Source organism: Callorhinus ursinus, unplaced genomic scaffold, assembly GCF_003265705.2.
Source record: "Callorhinus ursinus isolate GAN/ISIS: 27379988/994484 unplaced genomic scaffold, GSC_fseal_2.0 scaffold10, whole genome shotgun sequence".
Lineage (NCBI taxonomy): Eukaryota > Metazoa > Chordata > Mammalia > Carnivora > Otariidae > Callorhinus > Callorhinus ursinus.
Genome location: NW_027397072.1, coordinates 41018670 through 41036359, shown reverse-complemented (window position 1 = coordinate 41036359; position 17690 = coordinate 41018670). Strand labels below are relative to the sequence as shown.

At 39.7% G+C, this 17690-nt stretch overlaps 1 protein-coding gene across 1 annotated transcript in view; it reads left to right on the top strand.

The window, feature by feature from the left end:
* The window catches only part of DNAH6 (dynein axonemal heavy chain 6), a 241149-nt gene that overhangs the window by 182737 nt on the left and 40722 nt on the right, over positions 1-17690 (top strand). The window contains exons 61-64 of the mRNA XM_073897471.1: positions 956-1189; positions 5924-6059; positions 9976-10145; positions 17449-17639. Of these exons, the coding sequence (XP_073753572.1) occupies positions 956-1189; positions 5924-6059; positions 9976-10145; positions 17449-17639 (731 nt within the window). The remainder of the gene's footprint in view (positions 1-955; positions 1190-5923; positions 6060-9975; positions 10146-17448; positions 17640-17690) is intronic.

Here is a 17690-nt window from a genome sequence, read left to right as displayed (position 1 = left end):
GCTTCCCACTCTCACCATATTACTGTGCAACTTTTGTTTTTTGTATGGTCTCTCTTCTTCATCTCATATTCACTGTTGAATCAGATTTCTCATGAGTAGGATACTTTCACCCCTCATCCTCTTTGTGGCAGCAGTCCATCTCTCCCGAGAGCAGATGCAATGTCACAAAACTTGAGCAAGCAATGTCAATTTACCCAAAGATTTCCAGGGGAGACAGAGAGTTTGCATCACCCATTATACAGCAGAACTTACCCAGCATCCCCAGTAGCACCCTCTGTTCACCACCAAAGTTTCTCTCAGCTACCAGTGTGTATTAAGATTTGCCATGTTTTATTTTGGCAGCAAGCGTCACACCTTCACTGGATTTTGAACTTGTCTGCTTCCTGTCAGGTTGTTAAAGAAAGCTCAATCCTCTTTTCTTCTAAGTGTGTTAAATAACACCTCTGTTTCCCTTTGTCAACCAAACTTTGGGGAGAATTAACAAGGGCTTTCCCTTAAATTTTGGCAAAATCCTAGCCCATTCTTCCCACATCCTAACAATCTTGGGGGAGTGCCAACAAGAGCACAGGACCTTTACCTTGCCCTTCTGTCTCTCACCCCAAAGTGATTATCAAATCCAAATTAAGGATATGAAAAAAACGGGTGGTGGCAGCTCACCTCCATTTTCCTGTGTTCCGCTTCACATCAAGATGATGCCTTTTGTATATTGTCAAGGGTTTGGCAGTGGTTCATTTCTGAAAAATGGGGAGAGGAAGGGGAATGCAGAAAATAACTATCACTTATCAATTTCAGGTGAATTCTGGACTTTTTCATAGTACAGTAGTCCTCTCCTATGCTGCTATTTAGCCACTGAATACAGGGACCTGAAGGGCGGGAGTGAGGAGCAGGGACTTTTTTTTTCCTCCACAGAAATTGAATTAAATCAGAGACATTGATAGAGCTCTCTTTCGCACAGTTGTTCAATACAACAATCGAGACTTCTCTAAGGACAGATGATCTACAGCAGCGCTTGGAAATACTGCTGGAACAAACTCTTCTAACTGCTTATGTCAATGTTTCAAGAGGACTTTTTGAACAGCATAAACTCATCTACAGCTTTATGCTCTGTGTTGAGATCATGCGTCAGCAAGAAAACTTAACTGATGCTGAATGGAATTTCTTTCTCCGAGGTTCTGCAGGATTAGAAAAGGTACCTATCTCAAGTTTGGATTGTAAATTTATTCTAGTTCGGGACCACAAGCACCTACCAGTGCTCTGCAGTGGCTGAAGGTGATACATTTGGCCATGTGGCCCGGGGTGGGTGGGGCAGGTACTGGGGGTCTAGGGGCTAGGCTGCCACTTAGCTCTGTCTCCAGTAGCTGGGCAATGTCAGTAAATTTAACCTCTTTAGGCAGCACTGTCCTCACTGTACAGAAGGGATGTCGGGATTAACCAATGGGCGAGGAGATGTGAACGTGTTTTGAAAAGTTGACCATCTTACAAATATGAAGAGTTAAAATGCAATAAATGTTGTAATTCACAGATTTGGCAATAGTGTTTGGGAAATCATGACTCCCTCTCGCCTGGACACATCTTTCATTATAAAACACAAGAACTAATATGACCGAACTGTCGCCTTCTGGAATACTGGAATACGAGCTCTCCTGCAGTTTCCTTCTTTGTGTTCATCCTTTTGTCGGACTTTCTCCAGCCCCTTAAACTAGCCTCTCTCACCCACATACCATGAATTGGGTGGCCCACAGAAGTGAGCCACAGCCCGCCCCCAACTCTTGCCTGCAGTTCCAGCTTAGCCCCACTCTAAATGCTTGGCTCTGTCCTGCCTATCTTGAGCCCCACCTTTGGTCTCTGCAGACATAACCTCTGCACCTGTTTGCCACTATTTGAGCCTCCGTGTATCACTGGGAGGTTGGACTTTATGCCTTTTTTGTTTGACTCTCAGTGCCCTATGTTCCCAGGACAAGCCCGACAAGACCTCCCCACCAGCCGTCCTTTCTTCCCACTCCCCACCCATCTTACATAGTCTATTAATCCTTGCTTAATGCTATCTTAACTTCATAATCACAATTCATACTTCAGAGGGCTTGCTATATGTTTTATAGATATCAGCTCATTTATTCCTCTCAGTATTATTCTTATGTGAGTTCCTAATTTTATCTCTAGCCTGCAGATAGACAATTGTCACAGAGAGATTAAATAACTTGTCATGTTCACATACTTACGGGGGTTTGGGCCCAGGGCTGGAACCCTCACAGTCAGTCTGCCAAGCTTGCCCTCCTACCCACTTCACTCTATTGCTGACTGTTAGTGGGTCACTCAGCCAGGCCCTTCCCAGTGCTTTATCGTCCTTGTCACAACACTGTTAACAGCCTTGTTTACAGTTTTCTCAAGCAGATGCTTAAAAGAGGTTAAAGAACTTTCCAGAATCAGATAACTAATGCGTCACAGAGTCTGATTCAAACCTGTATAAGCTTCCAAAGACCGTGTCCATTCCAGTACCACCTGCTACTTCTCATGAGCAACATATTTTGAAAAGAAATGTAAAATATGTTTTAAATACCATCAAACACAAAACTTAAAATTAGTCAGAAATCATCTTAAGACACTTCTCAAAAATTTTTATTAAATTCTCTTTTCTTCCACCACAAGGAAATTGGAATGATTCTTGGCTAATTTTTTTTTTTATAAATGTGTTTGGAGGATATCTTTTATCAAGTTACTTTATTTAGTTACTAGTATTTTCCATTTTTATCATAAATGCTACATAGCATTAGAATCAACAGAAGAGAAAAACAAACTGCATGATCATCTTAGTAGACACAGAAAAAGCATTTGACAAAACCCAACACCTTTTCATCATAAAAACACTCAACAAACTATAAATGGAAGAGAGCTCCCTCAGCTAGATAAAGGGCACGTACACAAACCCACACTAACAACATACTTAGTGGTGAAAGCCTGGGTGCATTCTCCCTAGGATCAGAAACAAGACAAGGATGTCTGCTCTAACCACTTCTTTTCAGCATTGTACTAGAGATCATTGGTAGCTCAATTAGACATCCAGATTAGACAGGAAGAAGTAAAAGTATCTCTATTTGCAGGGGACATGGTTTTGTATATAGAAAATACTAAGGAACCTACTAAAAAATAACTAAAGTATTAGAATTAATAAATGAGTTCAGCAAGTTTGCAGGATATAAGATTAATATACAAAATTAATTTGTATTTCTCATAGATGCTTGCAAGGGACAATTTGAAAATGCAATTAGGAAAAAATCCAGTTACAGTGGCAGTAGAAAGAATAAAATACTTAGAAAGAGATTCAACAAAGGAAGCTCAGACTTATACTCTGAAAACTACAAAACATGTTGAAAGACATTTGAGGACCTAAATAAGTGGGAAAAAAATCCCATAATCATGGATTAGAGACTTAGTACTGTTAGGATGGCAATATTGCCCAAAGTGATCCACAGATTCGGTGAAATCCCCATCAGAATCCCAGCTGACTTCTTTGTAGAAATCTATGAGTTTATTTTTTTAAGGGATAGAATATTCTTTTAAGACTTTTTATTTATTTATTTGACAGAGAGAGAGATAGTGAGAGAGGAATACAAGCAGGGGGAGTGGGAGAGGGAGAAGCAGGCTTCCCGCTGAGCAGGGAGCCTGAGTGGGGCTCGATCCCGGGACCCTGGGATCATGATCTGAGCTGAAGGCAGACGCTTAAAAACTGAGCCACCCAGGCACCCCTCAACAAGTTTATTTTAAAATTCGTATGGAATTGCATATTTTAAAGTTCATGTGGAATCGCAAAGGATCCAGATCCCACAGCTCACTACAAAGCAGCAATAATCAAGACAGTATGATACTAACACAAAGATAGACAAATGGATAAATGAAATCAAATATGAGAATCCAGAAATAAAACTGTGTCTATAGTCAATGAATTTTTGACAAGGGTTCCAAGAGAATTCATTGGGAAAAGAAGCCTTTTTTTTTTTAATAAAGATTTTATTTTTTTATTTGACAGAGAGAGAGACAGCGAGAGCAGAAACACAAGCAAGGGGAATGGGAGAGGGAGAAGCAGGCTTCCCGCCGAGCAGGGAGCCCGATCCGGGGCTCGATCCCAGGACCCTGGGATCATGACCTAAGCTGAAGGCAGACGCTTAAGGACTGAGCCACCCAGGCACCTGAAAAGAAGTCTTTTTAACAAATGGTGTGGGCCAATTGGACAGCCACATGCAAAACAGTGAAACTAGACCCTTACATCACACCTATAACTTAAAATGTACCAAAAAAACTAAACATAAGAGCTAAACTCTTGTGAGAGAACATGGGAGGAAGTTTTTGTGACTGCATATTTCACAATGGATCCTTAGATATGATACCAAAAGCATGAGCAACAAAAGAAAAAATAGGTAAATTAGACTTTACCAAAAATAAACATGCTTTTGTTTCAAAGAACACTTAAGAAAATGAAAAGACAACCCACAGAATGGGAGAAAATATTTGCAAATCATATCTGAGAAAGGATTTGTCTGGAATATATAAAGAACTCTTAAAGCTCCACAAAAAAAGACAAATGACCCAATTTAAAAAATAGGCAAAGGACCTGAATAAATATTTCTCCAAGGAAGATATACATAAGCACATGAAAAGATGTTCAACATCATTATCCATCAGGGAAATGCAAATCAAAACCTTAAGGAGATACCATTCATCCCCGCTAGAATGGCTAGAATCAAAAAGACATGTAATAAGCAGCATTGGTGAGGATGTGGAGAAATCAGTCCCCTCATAAACTGCTGACTAGAGCGAATAATGGTGCAGCTACTTTGGAAAATAGTCTGGCAGCTCCTCAAGCAAAATGTAGAATTGCTATATGATCCAGCAATTCAACTCCTGGGTATATATCAGAAAGAAATGAAAACATGTCCACACAAAAAATTTGGACATGAATATCCTAGCAGCATTATTCATAGTAACCAACAAGGTGGAAACAGCCCCAATGTTCATCAACTGATGTGGTCTATTCATAACAGTGGTCTGTTCATAACAACAGAATATTATTCAGTCATAAAGAGAAATGAAGTACTAATACGTATCACAACATGAGTAAACCTTCAAAACATTAAGCAAAAGCAGCCAGTCACAAAAGACCACATATTATAAAATTTGATTTATATGTTGTGTCCAGAACAGACAAATGAAAGCAATTTAGTAGTTGTTTAGGCTGGAGGCGTGGGCAGGTAGGAGGGTAGTAGCTAAAGAATACTTGGGGTTTTTTTGAGGAGAGGAAATGTTCTAAAACTCACTCTAGTGATGGTTGCACCAATCTATGAATTTACCGAAATACGTTGGATTGTATGCTTTGAATGGATGGATTGCATGGTATGTAAATTGTATCTCAATAAATCTACTTAAAAATGTAGTATAGAACCTCATGCAAATATTCTTGAAACTTTCAAGGGATTAGTTTCAGTCTATGATCCCAGCTGTTTCTCTGTCTCTTGTAAAACTGTTTACCCACATGTAAGTGCTTCATGGAATACTGCCATGAAGCTAGTCTTTAGGGGAAAAAAAAATCATTGTATGACCATCTGGAGGGTGAGGAGAGACTGGTGTGACTGGTGTGATGAGTTGGGGAGCAGGCTAGAAGTCACACATTTAATGTTGACCCTTCACCAGATCAATTGCTTTCTGTAAATGTCAACTTGGAAAGCTTTTACCAGGTGCACTTCTGAGCAAAGGTCTACAGGTAAAACTGATTCAACATCATTTCTGTCTCACCCCAACTAATTCCTTGTCCTAGGCAAATGGTTATTTTTAACATGCTGTTGGAGCTTGGTTTTTCACTTAGACAAGCAGAAAACATATTTTGTGGTTGTCTTTGTGAATGATTACTCATTTTCTTTCTGTCTTCTAATAGGAACGCCCACCTAGGCCTGATGTTCCCTGGCTGCATCCTGCCATGTGGTTCGCATGCTGTGACTTAGAAGAATCATTTGTAGTTTTTAAAGGACTTACACAATATATACTGTTACATCCTATTTCCGTACGAATAGGTAATATGTCAAAAAGGATCTGCTATATGTAGTTATAAACAGACTTGTGAATCCCAACTGTGATGTCTCCTTTAACTTCTGCTGTATCAGTATTTTTCACTAGGAAATTTCTTCTTTATTAAGAAAATGTGAACTACTTGCTTTCCCAGTTGAATGCTTGAGTTGAATGCTTGGCCCATGAATTTTCGGTATTTTATATTTACTATTATCTCCATTTTAAGGGGATATACTTACCTCTTAGAATTGCCTTAGCTACCTCCCATAGGTTTTTTTTTGTGTTTTTTTTTAACTTTTCATTGAAGGATTACATACATATGGAAAAGTGCACAAATCAAAATTGTACAACTTGGGGTACATGGGTGGCTCAGTCAGTTAAACGTCCAACCCTTGATCTCAGCTAGGTCTTGATCTCAGGGTCATGAGTTCAAGCCCCGAGTTGGGCTCCACACTGGGCATGGAGCCTACTTAAAAAAAAAAAATTGTACAACCTGATTATCAAAAACTATACTTACGAGCCACCACCCAAATCAAGAATAGTACCAGCCTCCTAGAATCCTCTCTGTCACAGGACCCTTCTCCTCTTCCCCAGAGGTAGTGCTCTGAATTATAACATTCTATGTTAATTTTCCCCAAAAGTTTTAATATATAGCCCTGTCAGTTCTAAAAGTACACTTTTTAGCTTGAAAACACTTAGGATTGGGGGAACTATCTTTCTATTGTTTATAATTTAATTATGTTATTGAAATTATCCTCATGGTTTGCATGAAATTGATTCTTTGTAATTTATTTTATTTTTTTTAAGATTTTATTTATTTGTCAGAGAGAGAGAGCTGAAAGCAGACCTAATCAACTGAGCCACCCAGGCGTCCTTCTTTGTAATTTATTTAGATTTCAGTCTTCATAAAATGTTCCATGCATGTTTTCTTAGATGGAAGATTCTATATGTGACCTTTAGCCCAAACTTATTGTGGTACTATTTTATTAATGTTTTTTATACTTGATCAGTCAGTTTCTAAGGGAGGTATCAGGGTATACCACTGTAACTGCCAACTTCTCTTTGAAATTCCAGAATTTTTCCCATCATATCCTGTGAAACTATGCTATTCAGTATAAATAGTTTTAAAATTATTATCATCCTAGTAAACTATTCCTTTTTTATTAAATAATATTCCTCTAGGTGCACCTGGGTGGCTCAGTGGGTTAAGTGTCCGACTCTTAGTTTCAGCTTAGGTCATGATCTCATCAGTCATGAGATCATGCCCTGTGTCAGACTCCACGCTTAGTGGGGAGTCTGCTTGAAGATTTTTTCTCTCCCTCTCCCTCTGCCTCTACCCACCTCAAATAAAGAAATCTTTTTTAAAAAATAAATAATATTCCTCTTTAAATAGTTCTTTTTTGCCTTAAAATAAATTTTCTAATGTTAATGTAATTACAGCACAATTCTCATGGTTAGTGTTCCCCCTCTATATATTTCTATAATCTTTATTCTTTAACTCTTTTGTGTCATTGTCATGTTTTTGGTGTATCTTTAGTGGAATTTTGCTGTTTTGAACAGTGCGAGAGTCTCTTTTTTTTAACAGGAAAGTTTTAGTTCAATGGTAATTTATTAGAGTTATTGATCCACTTCAGGGGCTCTCAGCTGGGGAAGATTTTTGTCTCCTAGGGGACATTTGGCAATGTCTGGAGACATTTTGGTCTGGGGTGGTGCTACTGTCATCTCAGAGGTAGAAACCAAGGATGTGGCTAAACATCCTGCAATGCTCAGAACAATCCTCCAGAACAAATAAGCACTTGGCCCAAAATGTCCATACTGGTGAGACTGAGAAATCCCGATCTATATGAACTTACTTCTATCATCTTATTTTGTGGAGATTTTTTTTCTTGGCAGCCTTTGTCTTTGCCTCATTTTTTCCTTCTTTCTGGTCTTCAGGTGGCTTCTCCATTCTTTTATTTACCCCATACTTATTTGAAGTTCTGCATTCTAGTTCTCTTCTTTAACAATCACTCTTGTACTATGAATATTTATTTAACCACTAAGTGTAGTGATTTAAAGTCTAGATGGACCAGAATTTCTGGGATCCGAACATACTTGTTTGATTTCTAAATAAAGACTAGAAAAAATGAAATGCTCTTCAATAAATGCATCAAATAGAAATGATGTTTCTATGTTGTGGACCAGCTAAACAAGACAGCTAGACGTAGTGGTAGAACACAAAAAGAAAAACACTTAATAGGAGAAGCCTACAGATGGCCAGTTAGGGACAGATCCAAAGCGGAAAGAACTAGATGGAGCCTCCTAAACACAGAGGCAAAGAAAGAAGGGATGGAGGGACGGGATGGAGACCAGAAGGCAAAGTGGTTCTGGGAACAACTCAACTCATCATGTCTGGACAAAAGGCACCAGGCATTGTCCCTGTAGGTGGGGACTAAAATTGCAGCTATTTCTTAAACAACTTTCCTGCTTTCATTTGTTAAATTTCAGGGTTTATTCTGGAAATCCTGCACAACTGTGAAGTTTGTACATGTGTGATAGGATGGTTTGTGTTCTAAAAGTGAGCTCTAGATCATTGCAGGTGACGTTTCATAATTAATTCCAATGTCATTCTTACCTTCAAAAGCTTCCTAATTGCCTTAATCTTTTGTCTTTGATGGTTTCTAAGTGCTTCATGTCCTATTAATTGAGAGTTATTTAAAATATGCTGTCTTATCCTCTCTCATTAGCCAGAATCCTAGTGATTATATAGTAAGTAATGAGAACCTCCAGAAAAAAGAAGTCCTTTTAGAATAAATGGTTCTACTCTCTGGCCCTCAGAATAACACAACCACAGCGATCATGTGCTGTGCCCTGTGGTCTCATACTGTGTAATTTTCTGTATTCCGTATAGAAACTAGAAGTCTTGCAGAGGTGCACACTCCTCCAGGGCCATAGTCTCAAGTGTCACTGCATTTCTGACTGTCACCTCCTCTTTGATTGCTATTATCAGACCCTTAGAGGAGAACCCCAGTAGAGACCAGCTGGAGAAAGTGGTTTTCTAGCTTGAAATTCAAGCCAACTATTTTGCCTAATGTCCAACCAAAGGAACCGGTTTCATTACCGGAGGACACACTGGCTATGTGGGCTTGCTGAGAGGCTTACGGCACACCGTAGACTGTGCACCGACCAGAATTTCAGTGCTAAGTCTTGCCACATGTTATAACCATTAAGGACTCACGAGATCCTAACCCTCATGTGAGGCCCATTTCTTATAAGTATTCCATGGGGGAGAGGGAGCACCATATTCTTTTTACTAGGGCATAAAGTTGTATATATGTCAGTTTATTCATATGTTATTTATATTGTTCAAATTATATATGCCAGAGCTTTTGATTTGCTTCATCTGTCACAGACTGAGAATTGTGTGTTACTTCCGACCGCTATTATGATTTTTTCTGCTTTTTCCTCTACCTCCAGCAGTGGTTGCTTGATGTATTCTTACACTATTATCTGACACATATAGGTTTGTTTTATTGTTTTTATTATGGGGTTTGTATTTTAATTAGTATAACTTAACCTACTTTGTCCCATTTAATTACATTTGCCTTGAATTCTAATTTTTTCAAGGTTACTCTTAGCACTTCAATTTTCTTTTTGCTCACATTTGATTAATGTGTCTCTATGCATCCTTTTATTTTTAACCTCTTTGTTTATTTTGTTTTTTGTTTTAGCTTTGCTTTTTGTAAGTGGTTTCTGTTGAATTTGTTTTCTGATCCAATTTTAAATTATTTTTAATTAGGTTGGAGAGGGGGAGATTAATATATTTACATTTGTGGTAAAAAACTGGTAGTAAATATAGAGATTTTTAAATTCCCACATATATTTATTTAATTTCAAAGTCAAACCAACTCTAATTAAAGCATCTTTTTAAATTGTTTCCAGGATCTTTTGAGACTTATATTAACCCAGCTGAATGGGAAGGCTATTCTAAAATGAAGACAGAAGAGGAATTCATGACACAAGAAAAAGAGATCAAAAGCCATAATTCTTGGCATCCAGTATTAAGTTCTTTCCAAAAGCTAATTCTCATTAAATGTTGTAAAGAAGAGAAGGTAGGATCTTTTTTTTTTAAAGGACCAAGTTATAGTTATTTCTGCTAATGCTCATCAGCCAGTTATGATTTATAACTGATTAGATTTATTTGTTTAGAGAGTAACAATAGTCAAGTTTGGGAGAAGATTCTAAGAAATAGAGATTCTGTGTTATTAATAGAACATAGTGTTTTATACAGAAAATGATGAAAGAAAAGGCTAGAGAGCCAGCCAGGAACGTGGTTATCCTTTCCTAGCATGCACCATTAGGTAGCTGTGCTCTCCAGAGAGGACAGTGGTCTGCTGGGGGGCATTAGCAGGGAACTGACGGGCCTTTTGGATCTTGGCAACAGTGGAAAGAAGGCATGTGAAGAGAACAAAACCATAGTCACCAAGGCCAGGCTGAAGACTGTTGGACTGGTCTATGCAAGAAATTATGGCAGCCTGAATTAGGATAGAGGTAGTAGGTTGAAGAGACAGAGGGGGACATGGAGATGAGACAATTGGCATGGCTCCCAATTTCTGCTTGGGTGCCAAAGGGGATAGCTGTATCAACCACTAAGCGTGTGTGAAAGGAGAAGCATATCAGAGAAAGATGTCGCTGAGTCTGCAGTACCTGCCAGTTATCAGAGTATACAGCAGTCTAGAGACCAATTAATATGTAGGTAGGAAACTCTAGAGAGAAATATAGGCTAGAAATAGAGAGGTGGGGATCATCAGCATTGAGCTGGGAAGTAAAACCATGGGAGTTGTCAGAATCACATAGGAAGAATGCATAATAAAATAAGAGGACAGGTGGGCAAGGGATGAAACCCTGAGGAGCACCAAGTTTTTTTTGTTTGTTTGTTTGTTTGTTTGTTTGTTTGGAGCACCAAGTTTTAAAGGGCAGAAAGAAAGGATGAAAAGGAATAGTCATCGGGGCAAAAAGAAAACCAGGAGAAAAAAGTGACGTGGAAACCAAGGAGGTATAGAGTTTCAGTACAACAAAAGTTATCAATAGAATGAATGAAGCATTGCAGACAGTTGTAGTTTTTGTATATACACAGATATAATTCCTGACGTCATTGATGTTAATTCTAGTGATAAGTTTCAGGAGGCACTGGAGAAAAATGATGGTTGTTCCTATGAGAAATGAGAAGGAGAAAACTAACTGAGAAAGCCTAAGCATAATTGGGAGATACTGATGCTCTGTTGTAGGATTTTTTGCCTTCTCTGTAGGAACACGGAAATTAGGTTGTGGGGTTGGCCTGAGCCACAGATGATTGCAATAGAAGAACAGAGGATGTAAGGATGCAATTGAGACTGTTGGTAAAAGGAGTACTAGAAAAAAGAAGAGATCTAAGAAAGGGCTTCCTAGACTGGGAGAAAAGGAAAAACCCTGGAAGTTTCTTTGGGGGCAGACATACTTGGACTAGAGGTGTAGCTAGAAGGATGGGAGAGTTGTGATCCACATTGAGTTAAAATTTCTAATGCACAGTTCCGAATGATGACAATATCCTGAGGGTGGCTGTGGGTGTGGGAGGCTGAGGAAGAGAAGAGATGTTGTGTACTGGAGTTAGAGGTCAAGAAACTGTGAGGTTAGGATGTTGGATGGCCACATTGCCCCCAACAAGATGGTGGCAAGACAATGCCTGGGACACAGTTGAGACATCATTGGAACAGATGTGTAATGGAGAGTAAGGCTATGGCCCAGGTGGAAAATCTTCAGTGAATATGGGACAGTGGCCACCAGACTAGATGCTGACGAAAGATGAAAGGATAACTAAGTGACAAGAGCCCCAAAGAAGGAAGAATTTTAAAGATTAAGACATTGAGGCTAGGAAATTCTAGACTATGAGAAATTTTGCAAGACATGCAGTCTGGTTTCTTCAACAACGCATTTTGTCTGTTTGTTTGTTTGTTTGTTTTCTAAGGGGGAAGAGGAGATGAAGGATGGAAACTTAATAGATCTGAAGAGACTTAGACAAACCAATTGATCTCTATGTATAAGTTTTATTTAGATCCTGATTTAAATATACTGTATTTAAACACACACAGAGGCATTTATAATTTCATTAGGGGAAGGTAAACACTGACTAGATATTTGGTGATGTTAAGGAATTATTGTTAATTGTTTAGATGTGATTATGGTACCGTGGTTATATGTTTTCTAAAGAGTCCTTATATTATAGAGACATGTGCTGAGGATGAGAAAATATGACACATATTTGCTTCAAAATAATCCTAAAAAGTGGGGGAGTAAGTGGGTATATCAATGAGATAAGATTGACCTTTTCTTAGCAAATGTTAAAACTGGGTAAGACATCAAATTCATTAATCTCTGACTTTATATGTGCTTGAAATTTTCATAATAAAAAAATTTACATCTTTGAACACCAGGACTCTCACAACATGTCCCAGGACAGTTCTCTAAATGTGATCAAATCTACAAATGACAGATACAGTCCTACTAAATTCACAGAGGATTAACTGAAAATTCTTATTAATACATTCAACCAAAGATCTTCCTTGTGTTATACTATCAAATAAAACTTGCTATATAAATCAACATGGAGGAGTCTAGAATTTGGATTAGGTTTCAGAAATGAAGAACTAGATATGCCCTCCAAAGAAGACAGGGACCTGAATCAGTTAAGACCACCAACAAAGTCACCCTGAAGAGAAGAGCCAAGCATGACAATATTATACCAGCTATACCTCCTCTCAAACAGATGGACTAATCAAGGCATTTGGGAACAACCCTTACCCTGGTACTGATTCCAGAGAATCACTTGCTAAAGAAATTGGGGTTCCAGAGTAAAGAATTCAAGTTCTAAAGATCTGGATCCCCTGCCCAGAGAAAAAGAGAATCTGAGAAAGCCTTCGAATAAGGACAAGTCCAGAGAGAAGATCTGTGCAGTGAGGGACTGTTGTTCCCAGGTCTGTTCACAAGCAGAGCCCATTGGGTATCCAGTGTTTCTAAGTGGTAGAGTCAATTGCTCCTTTGGGAGAAAGAGGATGTCCAACACAGTGGCTTGTGTAAAATTCAGCCTCCTTCAGAAATAGCATGTTTGGACCTATTGATGAAACTTCATTTCAAAAAACTCTAAGTAGGGGTGCCTGGGTGTCTTAGTTGGTTGAGCGTCTGACTCTTAATCTCAGCCCTGGTCTTGATCTAAGGGTTGTGAATTCAAGTCCTGCATTGGGCTCCATGCTGGTTCTGGAGCCTACTTAAAAAAAAAATTAAAACTTAAATTAAATTTAAAACCTCTAAGTAAACCATTAGAACTGCAACAGGAAGTAGAATGCCTATCATTCCAACAATCCTTTCTTTGGCATCAGTACTATCAACAGTTCTCAGGACATGGTTATTAGAAATTTGAACTAGAAAGAGAAAAGAAAGAAATTATCATTTAGATCAGAGATGAATAAAGATTGCCTGCTAAAGAATAATTCATTACCACACCAAAGCTAAGAAAAGTCCTCTATACCAGTGTTTTCAAACTTTGGTGTGCATCAGAATCATTTAGAGGGTTTGGTAAAGCATAGAGACCTGGGGCCCACCTCCCAGAGTTTCTGAGTCAGCAGGTCTGGGCAACAGGCTAAAAATCTGCATTTCTACCAGCTTCCCCGATGATGCTGATGCTGATTCTGAAACCATATTTTGCGAACCCCTCCTTTAATGTGATTAAACAGATATAAGGAGAAACACTCATTCTCAAAGCAGACAAATGAGGACATCAAGACATATCACATGCAGTATTGTTGATTTCCAAGGCTAAATCTACTGAGAATCCTAACCTTAACAGTCCTGGTGTTTCAGTCCAGGCTTCCTCTACCTTGGGAAGGTGGCAGTCTCTTTGAGAGCCAGGTTTTCCCTCTGTTGAAAACCACAGTGTAGACAGTCACCCAGGATGAAATCTTCTCAGAGCATTATTTGCACAGCTTTTCCAATTTGAGAAACACCAGAATGCAATTTTCCTTATGAACTATATGCTTAACATGGTTAAGATGCTAAATTTTATGTTATATGTATATTACCACAATTTCTTTAAAAAAAAAAAGAACTTGGGTGTGATGAGGAATATGAGCACTTGTGTTCTAATATAACACACAATATCACAGCCACCTTGGGTCTTTACCCTTCATCTAATACACTATAACTTAAATGAGGTTTGACCACTCGGGAAGGATAAACAAGGGGTCATTATTTCCAAATGTTTAAAGCTTACCTGCTCATCACAATGAAAGCAACAGGCAGGGAACTCTCAAACACAGGGTCTCTCAAGAGTGAATTTGTACACTATTGGCCCATCAGTACCTTCAAAAAAGTATTTACCTAAATTCAGGAATTCCCTATGGATTCTGATCGAGAAGATGAACTAAAAAATGCTCTGAAGGCCTCAGGCAGAGCCTATCAAGGATCAAGCAGCAGGCCAGGAAAACGGTTCTAAGCAAGACATAGTGGCGTCACATACGTCAGAACTGGGAAACTCAATTTAAAAAGAAAGTGAGAGGAGCTCCTAGCAAAGGACTTGGTGGTAAAGAGGGAAGAGACTACAAAGTCTCTGATCCTGCAGGCAGACGTGGGATTTTCAGAGGGTGGTCTTCAAGAAATGCCTAACTCCCTCGACCATAGATGTGGGAAATCTGAAGCATTTGCACATATATTCTTGTCAGGATTGCCATAAAAATCCTGATGAGAATAAAACAGCAGAATTCTAAAAGGGTCACAGAATTGGATCCATTCCAGCCTGTGATATGGAAGGAACCTGAGGAGCAAGCAGGTCAGTGGACACTACCTAGGAACCTCCAGGGGCATGGCACAGGAAGCACCTAGTGAAAGCCCCCAAAATCACTTACGAGTTAAGACCACTGCAAGAGAACAAGACTTCCTTGGATGATGAGGACTCTGAAAGCAAGGACACTGTAGATACAGAGTGCACAGAAGCTGGAACCGAGCAACTGACAAGAAAGGCCAGGGCAGGAAATCTTCCACACGCCTCCCAGCTCGGCAGTGTTGTGAGCCGTAGGGGTGCACTCTCCATTCAGGCCGCTGCATCAGGGTGCGATCCACAACTATGGCCCTGAACCAGGTTGAGATGTCCCCTCTCCCAACACCAGGAAGCTGGCCTGCTTCACTCACACTGACTAGAATAACTAGAAGCCAAGAAGCCTCTTGGATTTGAAATAAGATCGCAGTTGTTATCCATTATCTTTTATATGGACTACATCTTTAATGCACCATTGGAAACAGCAGAGAACTCCTAGCCGCTTAGTACGAAAGTGAAGAGGACCATTTAGCAATGGTGGTGAGGCATGTGCACATACTCAGTTCTGTTGTTGTTGTTTTCAAGATTTTATTTATGTATGAGAGAGTGCACACGCATGTGTGCACGAGAATGAGCTGGGGGAGGGGCCAAGGGAGAGGGAGAAGCAGATTCCCCTGCTGAGCAAGGAGTGAGGGGGGTGAGGGTTGTTGGGTAGATCCCAGGAGCCTGGGGTCATGACCAGAGCCGAAGGCAGATACTTAACTGACTGAGGCACCCAGGCGCCCCTTATACTCAGTTCTACTGTATTACCTCTTCCTTCACCTGGGAATCATGAACTTATCACTGGAGGGACAAATAGCACCAGGCCAAATCAAAAGACAGGAAACTCTATGCTAATTCCACAGGAAACCTCCATTCCATAGCTGTAACTGATGCGTCTCCTTTCTGTATTTTATGTACTTAACCATATTCTTGGAAATATGCATTTCTGGGTATATATTAGGTAGACTTGAGCCTAACCAAGGGTGTGTTTTATGCAAATTTCTTTTTCTACGTATTTGAAATGTTTCATAAAATCAGTTCATACACGAGAAATTGCACATGTAACCGATAGTTCGTGATCTTTCATTAATCAAGCCATTGGAAACCTACATCTCTGTATAATATTTATGGCAGTTTGTCCTGTTTACAAAAGAAATATTTCTCCAACCTTTTGAGTTCAAAAACATTTCATGAGTATGTTACCACTTTTATATTTATGTAACAGCCCCAAGAAATAAATTATTCGTGCTTTGTATATTGTTATTTACTGTAAACTCTAAGCACTTTTTGTCAAAGTAAAAAGCAAATAAATAGATCATGCTATCAAAAATATTTTCAAAAATAATAATGAAGAAACTGATGTTGAAATTATATTTAGTCATACAATGACATAACTAAAACTAAACTCCAAACTCCCTTGGCCCTGTTGCAAGGCTGTCCCTTTTCGCCCATGCCACCTTTATAGTTAGTACACAATATATCCTCACTTAAGTGGGCAGGCATGTAACATCTTTTCCCAGACTGGCCACAGAAGGGTGCGATCCAAGGCCATGGCCCTGAACCAGGTTGAGGTGTCCCCTCTCCCAACAACGATAACAGCAAAAAACATGCAAGAATTGTTTGGACGAGGTGATGTCAACATCTAATGGAGGGTGAACGTTAAAGCAAGACTGCTGCTTACAGTTGTGCCGGATGTGCACTGCACAACCCTTAAGGGTGCCATTTGCGTTATAGATACTGTAGGTTTGGTTTGTATATTTATCGTGACAGCCTTCTGGCACAAGTGTATTGAAGAAGGGACACCTTTTCCCATCTCACACAAAAGCTCCATGTGGGCTAAGAGGGAGAGGGTCTGCAAGAGCGGGAACGGAGTAAACAGGCTAGGCTGGGATCCGTGAGGGAAACCGATAGGTGTAGGAAGTTATGGTCAGGCAGGGATATGATCATCAGGGCTGAGGCTGGTTCCCAAGAAAAGTCAGAGGAGACTGATGAGTAAAATGAGAGAGGAAGATGGGGAGACAATATATGTGTCAATTCTGAGAAGCTGGCTTATGAAGGGAAGCAAAGAAAGAAAACAGCTGGAGGGGCACAGCAATCAAGGGAAGGCTTTTATTTGGTTTTAAGAATAGGAGACAGAGGAGCCCAGCTGTATGGTGATAAGAAGATCTGGGAGAGAGGGGGAGGTCAATAGGGCAGAAAGAGACAGTGGAAGGACTGAAAATAAAGTCCACAAGAAGATTAGAAGGATGGGACAAAAAGAGGCAAGGATGGGGATGGATGGAATGACAAGGGACTTTCCTCTCATCCAAGAGTCAGCTTCCTCCGTGAGGTCATGGGAACCGTGGCTGTTGGCCATAACCATGTGGTGCACAAATCCAGTAGGAAGAATGAAAGATACCTACTCAAGAGAGAATGAGTGCAGAACAACAGGGCACCCCCTCGGAGAAGTTGAGGGAGAGAAATAAGGTAGAACTATGAAGGGTCCTCATCCAGCATACTGTTTTTTAAACATTTTGCTCTTCAACTTTCAGGTGGTTTTTGCTCTTACAGACTTTGTAATAGAAAATCTTGGAAAACACTTTATAGAGACACCACCTGTGGACCTGCCCACTCTGTATCAAGACATGTCATATAACACTCCCCTGGTATTTATCTTAAGCACAGGCTCGGATCCTATGGGCGCATTCCAGAGGTTTGCCCGGGACAGCGGGTATTCAGAACGGTAAGGTCACATGATGCCGTATTTATAATTCATATGAACATGTCCTTGTTA